Raw genomic sequence first — 15,889 nt, forward strand, 5'->3', positions numbered from 1 at the left:
GAAGTAACAATGAGACCAGGAACAACTCCATGCTGTCGAAATTAGGCTTGTCAGAAGCTGCTGAATGTCTTTGCCACATAATAGTTGATGAGACAGACAGGAGCTCATTTTCTTTGGCCGTAATATTTCAGATTTCCTGAAAGAAGAAGAAGGCTTACAGAGTGACATCATCAATGTGAGGTCATACACCTCCTCACCACTCAAGGCAATCTTTTTAAGTTATTGAGCACTTTTAACTCCAGCTTATGAAGAAAAGGGTCTCAAAACTACTTAGTTCTCTAAAGTCCTGCAAAACCAGGGCCCAGATCAGAGAGCAATCGTACTGAGTGCCCCAAGCAAACTAAAAAGTCTGAAGCATTTCATCCCTGACAGGCACCAGGGAGTCCACAAAGCCCTCAAGATCCACAGGAAACCAAGCTCCACTGGATTATTTTTTTTTAATTTATTATTGTTTTGATAAAGAAGTGAAGGCAGGCCCAAGAGGGAAACACAACACACTATTTCTGGCTTTTGCAGCATGGTACTGCAACATCACAGTTTAGGTTTCTCTTCTAAAATAGGGTGGATTAACCAGCTAGCCTTTTCCCACGTCAACGCTACAGCCTTCCCAGTCGCCTCTTCCTTACACCTGGCAATTGTGTCCTGAACTGCAGCTTCACCAGTTCCTTACCTGTTAATCCATTGATGATCTGCTGACTATTTCCTACAGCTCTGGGAGAAATCTGAAAGGACAAGTTTGCTCTGTAAGAACAAGCCGGCGTCAGCTAACCATAGCCATCCCCAGAGGCCAGTGTAATGCTACTACCTTTGCTAACAGAGCTACGAGATTCGCATGCCATTTCAAAAGTTCTTTTGAACATCCACAGATAGCATCATTAAAATGCTTTTTCAATCCACAAACACACCATCCAATCTTTTCATCTTCCCAAAGCTGTGTTTTGCTGAAATGGTGGTAGTCAGCAGCTTTAATCCAGTACTTCAGTTTTGGGTACACCTACACTGCAACTACAGGATGAGATCATAGCACGGGTAATGTAAACACTAATACAGCTAATGTTAGGCAAAAGTCACAGCACCACTGCTAGCTGCAGCCTAAGAGCACAAATTCTGAGGTCTCCATAAACACACAGTGGAGTCCGTTGTGCACAGTAATTTCCTTGCTATCTTCTTTGCCTAAGACCATCACATGCCGGGCACAAGTTCACAGTAGTGGCACATTTTGCTTTGCCAGCCATGCCTTGTTTGGGAATCCAAGGCTACTGCACTACTACAAAAATAACATTTAATGCCAAATAGCAATGTCTTCTCTGTTGCTAGCAGTACCGTAACCAATCGTCTTGTTCCCTACAGATAAGTTATCTGTATTCACACACAAAGCATCTCAAGGAGGAGCAGTCAAAATTTGAGGCTTAACTCTCCCACAGAGCCATCAAGGTGATACAGAAGGGAACAGCACAACACGTAGGCTAAAAGAGCAATCTGAAGTCTAGTGTTTTAAAGCTGCAGCGGACTTGCTTAAGTCTCATAGGCTTTTAATGAACTCACCTCAATAGTGTTCTTCCCATCATAGACTTCGGGGAGAGTAATCTTTAACATCTCACAGTCTAACATTCTACCAAAATGAAGAGGTCGTAATGTAAGTTAGAATAAGCCTGTCAGCCTCCGTTACACCAATATAATGATCCTCTCACCTCAGTTCTTCAGTTACACTTTATGAAGTTGACCAGCTGCTAGCAGAAGGCTTCTCCCTAACATTTGCACACAAAGAAAAAAGGTCACAGAATTCCAGATATACAAATTCCCAATTCCTCAATTCCCAAGCCATTTCAGAAGCTAAAATTTCACATTTCTTGCAGAAGCTGGATTTTTGCTTAGCTTGCTGTCTTTTCAAAGACAGGGAAAGATGGCTGGCACCCACAATTCCATTAAATGAGCAATTTCCTGTTTTTATTTTCTCTTGAACAGGAGTAAATTGAAGGCTTTCAGTGTCCAAGTGGTATGCATGCAGCTTTACTTAGCACCTTCCAAAAGCAACAGTACACTCTTTTGCCACCCATTCAGAGGGAGATGCTCATCAACGGCTTGTCACTGTGCTGTAGAAACACAATGATTTACTGAATGTAGGGAACAGAAGAAAGGTTATGTCATTCCGCTGACAGACTTCATGAAAGTTACTCAAAAAGAATGGCAAATATCAATTCAGGACAAAACATATTTTATTGTACTGTAATGTCAGAAGTACAAGGAAAGTACTGCAGAGAACCATGCTAATGGGGCTTTTAGGGTCTGTGAAGGACAGAAGTACAAGATAATGGGGTACTACTGTACTCAGTGCAAAAACTGATTCATTTGAGGCACAAGTACACTATTGTTTAAGCAGCTTGATCCAAGCACAGCTCTGGTATGTGATCTACTCTGTTTTCTTTCTATGTGACAATTCTATAATAAAGCTACTTTTACATGAAACAGGCAGTAGATTCAAGTCAGGGGTGTCCAACTTGCCACTTAGCAACCAAAAAAAATTAAGAAAAATTCTCTGCATAGTCACCCTCCACATTTTAGTTTCAGATATGGAGCTGCGGCTAGTGAAGAAAAGTTATTCTGAAAGGTCAGAGCCCAGATCTGTTTGGTTGGGTGGGGTTTTTTCCCCCCTTTTGTACGTCTGTGGGTAACTTACTTCACATTGACCACTATTTATCCAATAAGAAAAAAAAATACAAATTAACTTGTATCTTTGATAAGGAATCATACACATCTAACATTCAAATTAATTTCAGCCCTTGAGATCTTAACTTATGGCTTAAGACACAATGAAAGTGTTTGGGCACCCTTGAGTTAAGTTAATGAAGAGCATTTTTGCTAAAAAGGCAAGCAAGACCACTGTTTTAAACAGAGCTGACCTCTACAAGAAGAAAGCAGGAATCCAAGTCACTAGTTACTACTAGGCTGACATGTACTGCTGCCCAGAAAGATAAAAATGTAACATCACAATGAAAAGGTTCAACAAAGTTGAAAGATAAAGGTTTCAACACCAGAAGCAGCATTTGAAAACAAGCTGTTTAAGTTAATCTTTTCAAGAGATGCAGATTGCATAACTCTAGGCATGAACAAACATGCTGGCAATCTTCTCCTTTTACACAGCAGCTGTGTTTAACATAGGAAGTTCTGGGTTTAAAGAAAGCTACTTGAAGAAGAATTAAGATTTGCAATTGCCTGTCTACTTAATGAGATTAGTAGAGAACCGAAGAAAAATTACTACTGAAACAGTAGTTTCTCAGTGGATCCCTATCATTACAAACACAGCTTCTGATTTGTAAGCAACGCAAGACTAAACAGACAACTATTATTTTATATTATTACTATGCTTATAAGTTACATCAGTTAAAATTAAAAAAAGCCAAGCAGTTTTGCCCTATTTCAAGAATAGTTTCCAATCAACACCAGTTTACATGGTGAATGGGACTTCACAAATAAACAAGGAATGGTGACATCTTTGGGTCAGGAACGACAAGAAATAATGGGCTCTGTGCTACCAATCAACCTCAACAAGAATATGGCACAAGGGCCAGCCCAAGCTGTACCAACACTGAACCTTTAGCACTCGGCACAAATTCGGATCTCTTTACTTCAGCTAGCAAATCAGGTGAAAAGACCGGGTAAAAAAAAAACTCTAACTAAAAACTTAAGCCAAAAATTGGAATATACTTTTTAAAAAAACATCTGTAGTTTTAAAATAAATTTATGCTGACATCAGTTTGTGCAAACTAAAAAAAACTCATTGATTTCTCTCTAACAAAAGACAAATCCCCCAAATATTTTCCTTTAGCCCATCGTATCTGTAGAAACAATCTCAAATCTAACAGATGTAAATGCAAGAGAGAAAAAGTTACAGCATCTGCACAACATTCTTTCTACAAACAGCTGCTGGAGGGAAAGTAAAATATAAAAGGAATAAAGAAAGGAAGGTTCCATCTGAAATACTCTCACAATCTTTCCCACTCTGTAGTCCATGAATCCGACTCTGATGCTAAGGTGACAGTGTATGTAAGCAGATTTTTTTGTTGATTTTATTATTTTTGAGTTTCAGTTGAAGAGAACCTGCAAAGACACTCAAGTCTCTTCAGGAATTGTCGGATGGAACATGCTCCTCAAATCCTTCACTCTCTCGGACCAGCGCTCTTTCCAGGATAACACGGCCTTCCTTGTAGCGCTGGCTGTCTTCAGTGGCAAATTCATAGATCCAACCCAGTTTGCTGTTGCAGTTCTTGCAGCTCACGTCTCGAACCATGTGGCGCCCAGTGAGCATGACCCGATCCTGAACTTCACTGTATTGCAGATTTACCACCTGATGCAAATATACAGGGGACAGGGAATAGAATGGATTAGTCTGCTTAGAGCAAAGCTTGGTAACAATGTGCATGACTATCAACGTGTTAAAAGTAAAGAGCCTGTGGCACCGCATATGAACTGAAAACTGCAGCGTAGTAAGTCAACAGCCCTTGCAAATCTCCTGCTTGAGAAGGTAACACTTTAAAGATGTGCTTCACAGGGATCTACAACCCTCGTTGTTCAACTGAGAGACATGAAACGCTATCACAAGACATACGAGAGTGCAGAGTACTGTGTTCCACTTCGAGTGAGAAATTCCTCGTGAATAGCTTGTAAACTAATTGATATTAATCCACTTGTAATATATGTAACCCATTTCTATCAACTGATGTTATCACTTATTCCCAGAAATCAGAACCAAAATATTAAGAGGTACTTCTTTAAAAATCTCGGGGCGCTTTTGAAATAATCATCTAAGAAAAAGGAAGGCTCAGTGGCTGAGAATGTAGGCATTAAACATTCACCTTTTTTTGTGTGCTATCTCGGCAGTTTAAATATACTTTTAACTTGCTTAGGCAGCAACACCGCAGAACCAGGATGTATAATTTGTTGAAAAGTTGATGTCAGAACTATATCCAAACTGCTAATATGCGGTAGGAGTCTAAAAGATGGGGCTGCACTGCTCTCTCAACTTTCCACCTGACTGCGCTTCTCTCTCTGCTTCAGATGTAAGGCTTCTGACTGCAGAAATGTAAAAAAATCAAACTCCTGTGATTAAACTTCACTATGTAACACAAGAAAAATTTGAACCCTAGCATCCAGTGCTTATTGGATGAGAAAGAAATCAGATGTACAGCTCTTTTACAGCTATGCAGCCTAACACTTACATATAAATACTACTGACAGGATTCAGCATACCAGAAATCCCGAGGGCAAGCACAGTTAAGACAAGACATTACTGATGCCTCTATCAACTCTGCTGTCAATGGCTTTCAAGACAAAACCCAAGCCAAAACACACCAATGATTACCTGACCAGGAACTTTGTGAGAAAGCAAATGACGATCACTGTTTTTCCAGTGAGTCTAACAGACAAGTCTATATGGAAGGGTTAATAAATAATGCTACAATTCACTCATAGTTATGACTTCCATATTTCAATCTGTTGAATTACATCAAATTTGACCGATAAAAAAAATATTAAACTAAACCAGAGTATTATTGCCTGTAAAAGAGATTGGGGTTACCTAAAGTTGCCAAAGTACTGTTAGCTTAAATGCGTTTTAGAAATTAAACAGAATATTATGTAGATGGTTTTTTTTAACTGACTAGAAGTGCAAATGCCTTTGCAACTCTTTCACAGACAAAAAGATACTCTCACAGGGAACTTGAGGTTCATATTACAGAAGTCTCGAAAGTTAAAACTCCATGCATTTTGGTATGATGCCTCTATATAAACAACCCTCTTCACAGTCTTTTAGTATTGCAGATAAACTAATTTAGATCACTTCCCATCAATAGTAAATGCCTAATTTGACTTCAAAGACAGTTGAATAGAATGAAAAAAAAATAAAATAGCAATTACACAACACTTTAGCCAAGAAGTTTTTTAGTTTTGACGACAGATTCATATCCCACAAACTCATTTTACAAAAGCAAATAGTAGTTCCCCTGTCAGCTTCTTACCAACCTTGTTAAAAAGAAAGGCTCTTCCCGTGGCCCCTGTAAAACGAGTGGAGATGAGCTCAGAACGATTGGTCAGAATTGTGTCACAGTTTGCACAGGAGAACAGGCGAGTGCCACCAATATGATCCAGAAAAATTCTTCCCATTTTTAGAACTTAGGTAAGTTTATACTCAAGACCTAAAAGCAAGAAGAAAGATCATGTACATGTAAAAAAAGCATTGCATCAAAAAATTAAACCCAAAACACCCCATATATACAGCAGAATATTCTGCAGACCAGTTCAGCTAATGATTGCAGAGGTTCTTTCTTTCACAGATGAATTACTGAACTTACAGACTGCATTTATCCTTCCTTATCAGGCTAAGATGAGTTCTTTCCCAAAGTGACCACCTTACCAATAAGACGACACACCTAGATACAAACTAATTACATTAAACAAGCAAAACATGAACTGAAACCTTCAAAATCTAGTTCAGACATTTGCAGACCACTACTGGACCCTACAGTTCTTAAACTCAAAAGCTTCCACTCCTTTCCTATTTTCTTTTCCTCTTTAATACAATACTGAAATTCCATTCCAATATATTCCCCACGACTCACCCATCTTAGTCAGCACTGGGAAATGAAGCACTGAGAAGTACATTGAGTCACCAAGACAATTATAGTTTAATTTTCCCAAGTCACCCCCCCCCCTTAAAATAGATATTTGTTCTGTCACTTCCCCTCAGCTTTGCATAATTTATGACACGCAGCCACACAACACCACCATCCAGGATGCTTCAGTCTTGTAGTATAGCAGACTGGGCTACTGTATTTGACTTGACAGTTATTGGTTTCATATACGTGACAACATAGGAAAGGTTTGGATGCTATTTCACATAATAAACAATCCACCCGGTCTTTACACCAGACAGCTTTATATACAAACGTTTCAGGCTGTCTAATCTAAATACAAAATACCATGTCATTCACCCAAGCTATTTCCAAAGCGTCATCACTAAAATACCTGAGCAATGCCAATGGGCAAAAAAAGGGAGCTTAGGAAGTTTATAGCAGCAGATCTGCAGTACCTGATAAATAAATCTCTTCACTGCTTGGGAAAATTAAAGTATTTCACCAACCTTATACCAACCAACATAAGTTACGCAAAGTTAACTAGCGAGTAGGCACAGAACATATCAGACAGCTGGAAATTTAAATCACAAAGGATGAGATAACATGACAAAGGAATTAAAGGATGATGTTATTTCCATTTCAGCTGCAGAAAAGTTTTATGACTAAACATCTGCAGTTAAACAAGTTAAATATACCTCCATTTATGCTTCAGATGTGGAATCAGAAAAGAGTATTGTCTCTGCTTTTTTCATGCACAGCAATCCAAAATAAATCTGACACATTGCAATATTAAAGTTGTGTGGGTTTTACTTTTCAGAGCAGGAGACAGTGTGCCGTTCATACAGAAATTAATCAAATTTTGTGCTCCTCAAGTTGAATATTCGATCTCAAATGCCTTTAAGAAGCACAAATACCTAAATTAAACCAATTTCAAGTTTTAGGGGATCAGTTTCTTAAAGCTTATTCTGACATGCACAAAGCAAATGGACTAAAACATACATCTCCATGCACAAAATTTAAAATACCATTTTTACATGTAAAAATCACAAGTCACTGACATAATGATTTTTCTTCATTTGCTTTACTTCACCACTTTGTTTTCTTACAATGCATGGCAATAAAAAGGGTTCCTAGTATTGAACAGAGGGATTTTAGCACAAGGTCCTCACATTCAGATTGTTCTAATCACTATTAGTCTTTTGTATCCCATCTGAAGGATACATCAAAATTCAAAGCAATGGAATGACTCTTTTCTTTAGAGGTGATATAATACCCCTTTTCTCTTCTTGAAAGGATAAATAACACAGGTCTTGAGTTTGACAAAAATATGTCAAAGACTTAGCTGAGTGTAGGGGTGTGACTCCTTGTGACTTCACTCAAAATACAGGAAGCGTTTTCCTTCATTTTCTCTAAGCATTATACCTTTCTAATATGTCTTTATCTTTCCTAGCAAGAGAGGGCAAAAGGAAAAATTAGAATGTGACTAGTGACAGCATGAAGGAAAATCAACAGACAATAAGTGTGAATAAACAAGTATCAGTCAAAGTCTCCAACCAGAAGAAACCACAAACACAAGCAGTAAAAGCAATTGTGACAGATATGCCCGTAAGGCACTTGGCCTAGCTCCATGTGTCATCCTTACTAATTTTGGATAATGCTATTTTTGTGTTGATTGTATTGTGGATTAAAAACAATTAACTGATCATAAGTTATTGTAAATACGGAATCAACATCCAAAGGGGTACTTCTTTCAGGGTAAACACAATGCTCACCCTGTCAGGATTTTCAGAAGCTAACATAAAACAGATCAAAAACCATCCCTCTCTTACCAAGAGCAACACAAAAACTAAACTTGGTAAGCAACAAGAACAGATCCATCACACAGACTAACCTTGCAAAGCATGTCATTTTGAAAAATATGCATCTGAAGACTTAAAATGCAAACACATCAACTATCTAAAAACATAATTCATGCTACTGCACCCAAAAAAGCAGTAACCCAAAGTCACTAAACCCAAAATTTAAATACTTTGGAAGAGAGCAAAGGTGTAATTCTTACAAGCAAGTTAGAAGTCAAAGCGACATACAAATGTATTGCTTCTGGATGTGGCATTGTGCATGAACTAAAGCGTTGAGCCCTGAAGATACTGAACACTAAAAGAAATGCATAAAGAAATATGTTCCAAGACCTAAGGCTGAAAAACCTGCCTAGTAATACAAGGCCTAAAATCTTCAATTATTGATATCACCCCAAAAAGCTGAAAGTAACCTTCATCAAGTATCTAAATAAGAAAGAAACTTCCAGTAAGACTTGGGTCCCAACAGGAAAACAAAGGGAGATTCATCTGATGGTAGCACAAGCCTGTGAGAATTCAGACTAAAGTTACAGCAGAATCTAATACACCAACTGGTACAATTTTCTTCAGAATACAGTGCATAAGAAAACATGTATTCTTGAAATAAATACACAGTCAAAAATTTAGAAAATTAAATTCTACCATCTGCATTATAACAGTCAAAACATTCTTGATTTTGAGTATGTTTTTTTAAGAAACTGCTAAAATAATGTCATCCTACTAGAATGTCTGATGTTTAAAATAACCTCTACACTTAACTGGTAGATTTCAGTCAAAATAGATAGCAGCCTACAACTACCATTAGCCCTCGGTTTTGATTGCTACAGGATTTCAATGAATCCGTAAGGGTCCCGCTGAAGCGTTACAAAACTAGTCAGATTAGTCTTTATATTACGGCTCACAGTAGTAAAGAATAGGAAAAAAGTTACAAAATGACTGCTAGTAAGGCAGCCTTCAAATGCTGCATTTGATCGTCAGTTTTCTAAATAAACTAACAAGGCACTTTTGCTTTTTCCTTTCATATAAGGTAGAGGAGTTAATTTAAACTCGGGATCATTTCACACTCCACCCCCCCGCCCCCTTTTTTTTTCCCCAAGCTAAAACCATAGTATTCACTTATAAGACCAATTCAGAAGGTACTTGCTGTGGATAAAGACTGTTCTCTCCTTATGTAAGGATCCTGAATCCTGTAGGGTATATTCATGGTACACTGGGAAAAACAGAAGCACAACAGAACAAGGGAAAGCAATTTTCCATTGCTCTCAGGCTCATATCCCTTATATAGAGAAGTGGTATGTATAAAGTCACCCAAGATAACTGTGTAATTTTTTTTCCTATAGTTTTCACTTCCCATGTAAAAGGTGTGGGCGTCTATTTATGTTCACACATACATAAATGATCTGAAAAAAGCCACTTACAGGAAGCTTTCATAGGCAGTGGGAGGGCTCTCTTAAATGAAGAGAAGCCAAAGAATTGTGAAACATTAAAGCATTTATAAAGCTTAAGGTCCTCCAATTAGGGGAAGGAAAATGCAAGAAGTGCACTTACCCACTCATCCACTCTCTACACTTAGAAACAGTAAAAATAACTACCATCGGTTCAGAGAGCCAGTCAAATTCCCTATTGCTATTCACAACCCCAGAAAGTGACACTATCGCACCAATTCCATCATGCTACTAGCAGAATTTTCAGAAGCAGTGGACAGGAATTTCGGTTATTCACAAGACCAAAGGCTGAGGAAAAAATAGACATTTTTTTTGGCCCATGATTTCATCTTTAAATTCAGCTAAGCATTCTTTGTTGGATATGTGTCAGTGATGAAGTCCTAGTGATCCTGCCCTCACATGAATTACTAAACACAAGTCATAATATTTAATTAATGGCTCCAACGTAAAAAAGGCAACTTTTTTACCTTCACTAATGGGATAATACAGTATCTCCCACTTGTCAAATCTACACAGTTCAAAGAGGCAGGTACTTTCATGAACCGAGAGATGCCACCGTGTCATTCGTCGCATCCTGACCACCACTTGAGAGGATCTTGAGCAGAACAATCCATGCTAGCTCGTATTACCTAGCTAGCAAGGCTTGCTCACAGTGCATTATTTTGAAGGCACAAACCTTCATACAACTTCTTAGTCATACTGTGAAACATTTCCTGCCTGCATGCTTCTCCCAGTGAGTGCGTGGACAGACAGGAAACACAAGCGCTGTGGCTGTGTGCTGTAATATGTATTCCTCGAGCAGTGTGCTCCCAAACTTCCACCTGTCTTTCAGTGTTGATTTTGGCAACACCGAGCAGCAGCTGTCAAAGAGCTGACATTCAACAGCTTAAATCCGACCACTATCTGCACGCAGAGCTGAAACCACCTGAAGCACTACTTGGTTGGTATTGGTACTACCTAATCTGCCTACCTTCACATGCAATAAAGAACAAAAAAGTAATACAAAGAATTATTTATTAACATTTTTAAAACTAACAGTCAGTGTTTTCTTGTCCCAGAGTGCATCTCTCGAAGACACAGGACCATCAATGTTTGGGAGAGCCAGCAGGCACTTCCTATATAGACACTGGACTGTGGATATCTCAGGAGCCTCAGTGTTGCTTCAGCACCATCTACTGCATCTCAGATCTACAACAGAAAACAGCTGCTAGTTAAAGCATAAAAAACTATGACAGCCTCTCTTTCGCCATTTCACTGACTAAAAACATTTTCCTTTGCATGGTGAGCCAACAAGCACTCTCTCCCGCTTGAAAAAGGGCCATGCATTCCCCCAGGCACAGTAAAACATTCTCAGGATGTACTTACTCTGGAACCAGGCTTAAACTTCATCTTCACATCTCAGGAACCGCGCTTAAGCTTGCTCTTCTCATCTCAGAGATGGACAAAAGAGGAAAAGGAACACTTAGCACAGCTACACAAGACTACACATTAAAGAATCACTGGGTAAGCAAAGAAATAAAAGTTGGTCTTTACCTTCCCAGGTTTCTGCTGCTCACAAGTGGGGGTGCATCTGACAATACACACGTGGTCAGTCGCAGGAGGTCTGAGATTCAGCTGTTTGCCACTGACTTCTGCAACCGTTGAAGTAAGCAGGGCCCAGCCTCTGCCCTCTGCCTACACGTAGAATTCGTTATCAGAAAGCACCACACGTAGCCAAACGTGAAAGAAGAAAGTGAACTGGAACAGTATGCTACGCTCCTTAGAACCATCCAGCTACTGTAGCAAACTGGACAAGGAAGTTAATACAGTTGGATGACTGAAAAGGCTTTGGCACAGTAACAAAAGCTGCGCCCAGATGCAGTGCACGGCACCCGCCTAGAACAGGGTGCCTCGCAGGGTGAAACTGAATTTGTGCAAGTTACAGTCGTATAATTTTCTATTGCAAGTTACAGTCGTATAATTTTCTATTGCAAACTGGCTTTATTTCCAGGTAAGGCGAAAGCTTCACATCGGGATGCTGACGTTTAAATGCGTTAACCTAACATTATATTGGTGTGTGCAATAACACAGGGTAGTTTGTTTCAAGTTTACAGAAAGCAGAGCCATACAGATGGGTGCTTGTTTTGAAAACAGCCCCCATACCTCAGCATCTCCCACACAGTAACTTATACCCTCACAATACTCTCGCTAGGTAACATATAAAAGTCTTAGTTTACAAATGGTGTCAGACTCAGATTAATTTTCTTTCCCACTACTACACAGAGTCCAAAAGGAGCAACTATTCCTGCCTCCTTGTCTCTTTTTCCCTTTCTTTTTCCCCTTACCTTCCTGTCTCCCCTTTCCCTTCCTTAAGAGAGAAAAAAAGATCACCTTTTCCCCTCTTAATTCCTCAAGTGTTTTTAAGAAAGCTGTATTTCCTGGTTTTGTAATAAATTTGTTCTTGTACTAATTCAGCAGATAAGACGACTTTTGCCTATTAATCCATTCTGCAACTTTCAGAAACCTAAACTAATTCAGATTTTCTGTTTTCATTAATTTTAGTGCTGAAGTGATACAAATCTTCACCCGAAGACACCACTGGTTTCATAAGTCATGGGAAAAAAAAATCAAATAAACTTTAAAGAAATGGTGAAAAGACAGCGATCATCCAAACTTCCATACAAACTACATCCACTGGCAGAAAGGTTGCCAATACGCTTACTGCATCACACCAAGAAATTCTCGTATCAACTAGGAAAACTCCTTAATGTAGGTAAAGGCTCCAAAATTAAAGACAGCCTTGCTACCAAACATCCACAGTGTACAGGTATTTCCTCCATACATTTAACAAGATATTTTAAAGTTAAATCTTGCTTAAGAAATACGTGTTTCAGCAAGAGCTGAGCAACTCAAGATTTCAACATAGGTCAAATGATAGTAAACAAACATGAACCAATGACCTAACTTGGACAGCACTACTTCAAGCTTGTGATGACTACCAGCGGAGGGAATGCTAAATATATATATATATATATATTTGTGTGCATGTGTACAACTCTCAGTCTGTCAGATGACAAGTAACAAATCTCCTCTGTTCTTGTCATCTTCTCTGCTGGGCTTTGAGGTGCAATTTCCTTCGGCCTCACACACTTGGCAGCCACATCTGAAACTCACTCATCATTATCATTAAAATCTATATATAAACAATTAGATCTGCATTCTAGAAGTTAAGTACTTCCACAACTACAGAAGTGAAAGTAGCAGATGGCAGAAGCCTCCAAATAATATTTCTGAAGACTATCATTAGAAAAAGAGAGTAACACTTAAAAATGGACAGTTCCGTTTGTCACAAATGTTATTTGAATTCAGCTATCTGGAAGAAGTCTATACATAACAGGATTATACATAGCTGTTATATAGCTATATATACAGCTGTATATAGTGCTATATATACAGCTGTATATAGTGCTATATATACAGCTGTATATAGTGCTATATAGCTGAACCATGAGGGAATCTTTACAGCCACGGAGCAAGCTCCCTTGCTTTCTGCCATCAGTCACAAACATTGGTTATGCTAACAGTTAATCTATTGCCATCGGCTGTTGACATCAAGAGCTGCTCTGCAACACCTACCACTCTGAGAAGAGCCACGCTGCGCTTCTCTCTCAGGAGACTCGTGTACTTGCTTTGTTATTCCTTCAGTCTAACCCTAACACCGTGTTTGTTGCTTAAAGAAGGTAAGGAGAAATAATTTATTATGTTAGTCCAAAACACAGCCTTTATTCTTAAATAAGGATGCTGGATTAGTCTCATCTGTATCTGCACAGTACAGCTGAGGTCTGTACAGAGAGGAACAAATGAACAGACAGATGACAGTCTTTGCATTCCTTTTTGCTTTGACTAGAGCCTTTTCCAGAGTGAAAAAGCGCCTGCCAAATATTTCAGTTCCCTGGGAATCTATACTTTCGCAGGGAAAATCCAAGCTAGGAGCTGAGGCGAAGCTGGCTCACTGAGCCGCGAGCGCCTCGGTAAGCAAGCGACCACTAACCACGCCATTTCTGACACTTCTGCCCGTGGAAGGGTCCCCTATCAGGCAGGGACACGGGGTTTACTCCGGGCCGCTTCGGCGATGAGGAAGTCTTCAAGGAGCGGTGAAGAAGTAGCACCTTCTAACGGGGAAGGGAGAAGAGGGGAGCGTCAAGCGGCAGAGCCACCCACCCTGGGGCAGCGCAGCCCCGCGCTAAAGACAGGGCCGCGAGGCTGACCCGCGCTCCGGCCGGCGCGGCCTCCGCCGCAGGGCGGTTAACCCCCGCGCAACCCTTCGCGCCGGCGGAGGCAACGCGAAGCCCCGAGCGGCGGCCGCTGCCCGCGCCTGAGGCCCAGCGTCACGCTGAGGGGATGGGGGGGGGGAGCCCACCTCCAGCCCACGCGTGCGCCGTGGAGCCGCGCGCGCCGCGGCCGTTGCCCCCGCGCCGCCGCCGCCGCTCCACACAAAGCCCCGCGCGGGGGCGGGCCCCAGCTGAGCGCCGTCACGGGGGCGCGCGCAGCCAACCGCCGCCGGCTCGGCCCCCGGCGCCGCCGCCGGGCGCTGCCGGCAGCGCAGGCAACTTGACAACAAACAGGAGGAAACAGCTGACGGGAGGCCCCGCCGCCGCCGCCGCCGCCGTGAGGGACGCCCGGGCCGACCACCGCTCTCCCGGGCGGCCCCGCCACCCCCGCTCCCTCCCCACCCCGGCCGTGCGGGGCGGTGGGGACGGCGGCACGCTACGGAGGGGCCCGGGCACGGCTTCTCGGCACCCCCGCCCAGGAACCGGCCCGAAAAGTTGCCGCCGCCCCGCCGGGGAGGGGAGTTGGCGGCGGCGGTGCGGGGCCGCGGGAGGAAGTTGTGGCCGCGGCGGGGAGGGGGTGCTCGGTGCCGGCCCTGGGCGGAGGGCCGGGCAGGAAGGCTGGGCGGCGCTGACGGAGGAGCGGACGGGGTGGGGGAAGGCCGGTGCTTTGTCGCGGCGCCGGGCCGCAGCGGGGCTGGCAGGGCCGGCGCTGCCCGCTCCGCGCCGCCGGGCCGGAGCGGCTCGTCCGGGGCCCCGCCGCGGCCCGAGAGACACCGCGCCGCGGCCCGGAGCGGCGGCTGCCACCTCCCTCCCCAGCCGCCGGCAGCCCGCCCCGGCCTCCCTGGGCAGTGCAGGGCGCGGCGCGGCCCCCCGCCCGGTTACCTGGCGCAGGGGAGCGGCGGCGGCGGCGGCGGCGGCTCCGTGCCCGGTGTCTTTCCCCCGCCCTCCACAGCCCCGACGCTCCGGCTCGGCGGCGCGGCTCCGCCCCCTCGTGGCCCCGCCCCGTCGCACGTCAATCACCGCCGCCGAGGCTCCGCCCACACTGCCTCACGCCTCGCCCCGCCCCCTGTCACCTCACAGCCGCGCCCGGGGGGACGGCGGCGGGGCCGGGCGGCGGGGAGCGGGCGGCGACGCTCAGCCCTTACCCGCCCGCCAAGTCCCTTCTCCCAGGCGCCTGCCAGCCGCCGCCTCGAGCCTGGTGCCCTCCGCTCCCTCCATCTGCCTCCCAGGCCCCCTCCCCTCAGCAGCCCTGGCGGGAGGCCCGGTCAGAGGCGCCCACCTCTTGCTGTGGGAGCCGAAAGCCATGGCCGGTGTGCCGACCAGGCCTCCCTGTTCCCTGAGGGCACACTGACCAGGCCTCCCTGTTCCCTGAGGGCACACTGACCAGGCCTCCCTGTTCCCTGAGAGCACACTGCCGTAGGCTTGTCTGGGAGGAAGGGGAGTCCCCTCTCCAGGCCTGTTCTCCTCCCCAGGCAGCTCCATGCCCAGGGGCTGGGCCTGCCCTGGCAGTGAGCTCCGCCGAGCCGCAGGCCCTGCGAGGGCTTGTGGCGGGGAAAGGTGCCGAGATGACTGTCAGCCACATCCTGCCTACCTGAAGCCGGGACTGATGCTGCTTGCAGTATTTCAGGCCACTCAAGTTGAAATCTTGG

The 15,889-nt window shown here is 43.5% G+C and overlaps 1 protein-coding gene across 3 annotated transcripts; it reads right to left on the minus strand.

Annotated features, from left to right (window-relative positions):
* Nucleotides 1-2,211: 2,211 nt before the first annotated feature.
* On the minus strand, nucleotides 2,212-15,155 carry YPEL5 (yippee like 5). Of its 3 annotated transcripts, XM_059835387.1 has the most exons (6): nucleotides 15,123-15,155; nucleotides 11,464-11,604; nucleotides 11,296-11,360; nucleotides 10,967-11,118; nucleotides 6,019-6,191; nucleotides 2,212-4,345 (listed from the first exon to the last, which is right to left on the minus strand). In XM_059835387.1, the coding sequence occupies exons 5-6, from the start codon at nucleotides 6,157-6,159 to the stop codon at nucleotides 4,121-4,123; spliced, it is 366 nt and encodes a 121-aa protein (XP_059691370.1). In that variant the 5' UTR covers nucleotides 6,160-6,191; nucleotides 10,967-11,118; nucleotides 11,296-11,360; nucleotides 11,464-11,604; nucleotides 15,123-15,155; the 3' UTR covers nucleotides 2,212-4,120. The 3 variants fall into 3 exon arrangements, with proteins under 3 accessions (XP_059691370.1, XP_059691372.1, XP_059691373.1); XM_059835389.1 differs by lacking the exon at nucleotides 15,123-15,155 and having other exon boundaries at nucleotides 11,464-11,670; XM_059835390.1 differs by lacking the exons at nucleotides 10,967-11,118; nucleotides 11,296-11,360; nucleotides 11,464-11,604.
* Nucleotides 15,156-15,889: the final 734 nt, after the last annotated feature.

Source organism: Gavia stellata, chromosome 2 (genome assembly GCF_030936135.1).
Source record: "Gavia stellata isolate bGavSte3 chromosome 2, bGavSte3.hap2, whole genome shotgun sequence".
Lineage (NCBI taxonomy): Eukaryota > Metazoa > Chordata > Aves > Gaviiformes > Gaviidae > Gavia > Gavia stellata.

Excerpts from the sequence above, each read along its gene's own strand:
- YPEL5 (XM_059835390.1), bottom strand. The coding sequence starts at position 6,159 with ATGGGAAGAATTTTTCTGGATCATATTGGTGGCACTCGCCTGTTCTCC. Across the intron at positions 4,346-6,018 it reads GAGCCTTTCTTTTTAACAAG|GTGGTAAATCTGCAATACAG; the intron begins GTTGGTAAGAAG and ends TATTTGCATCAG.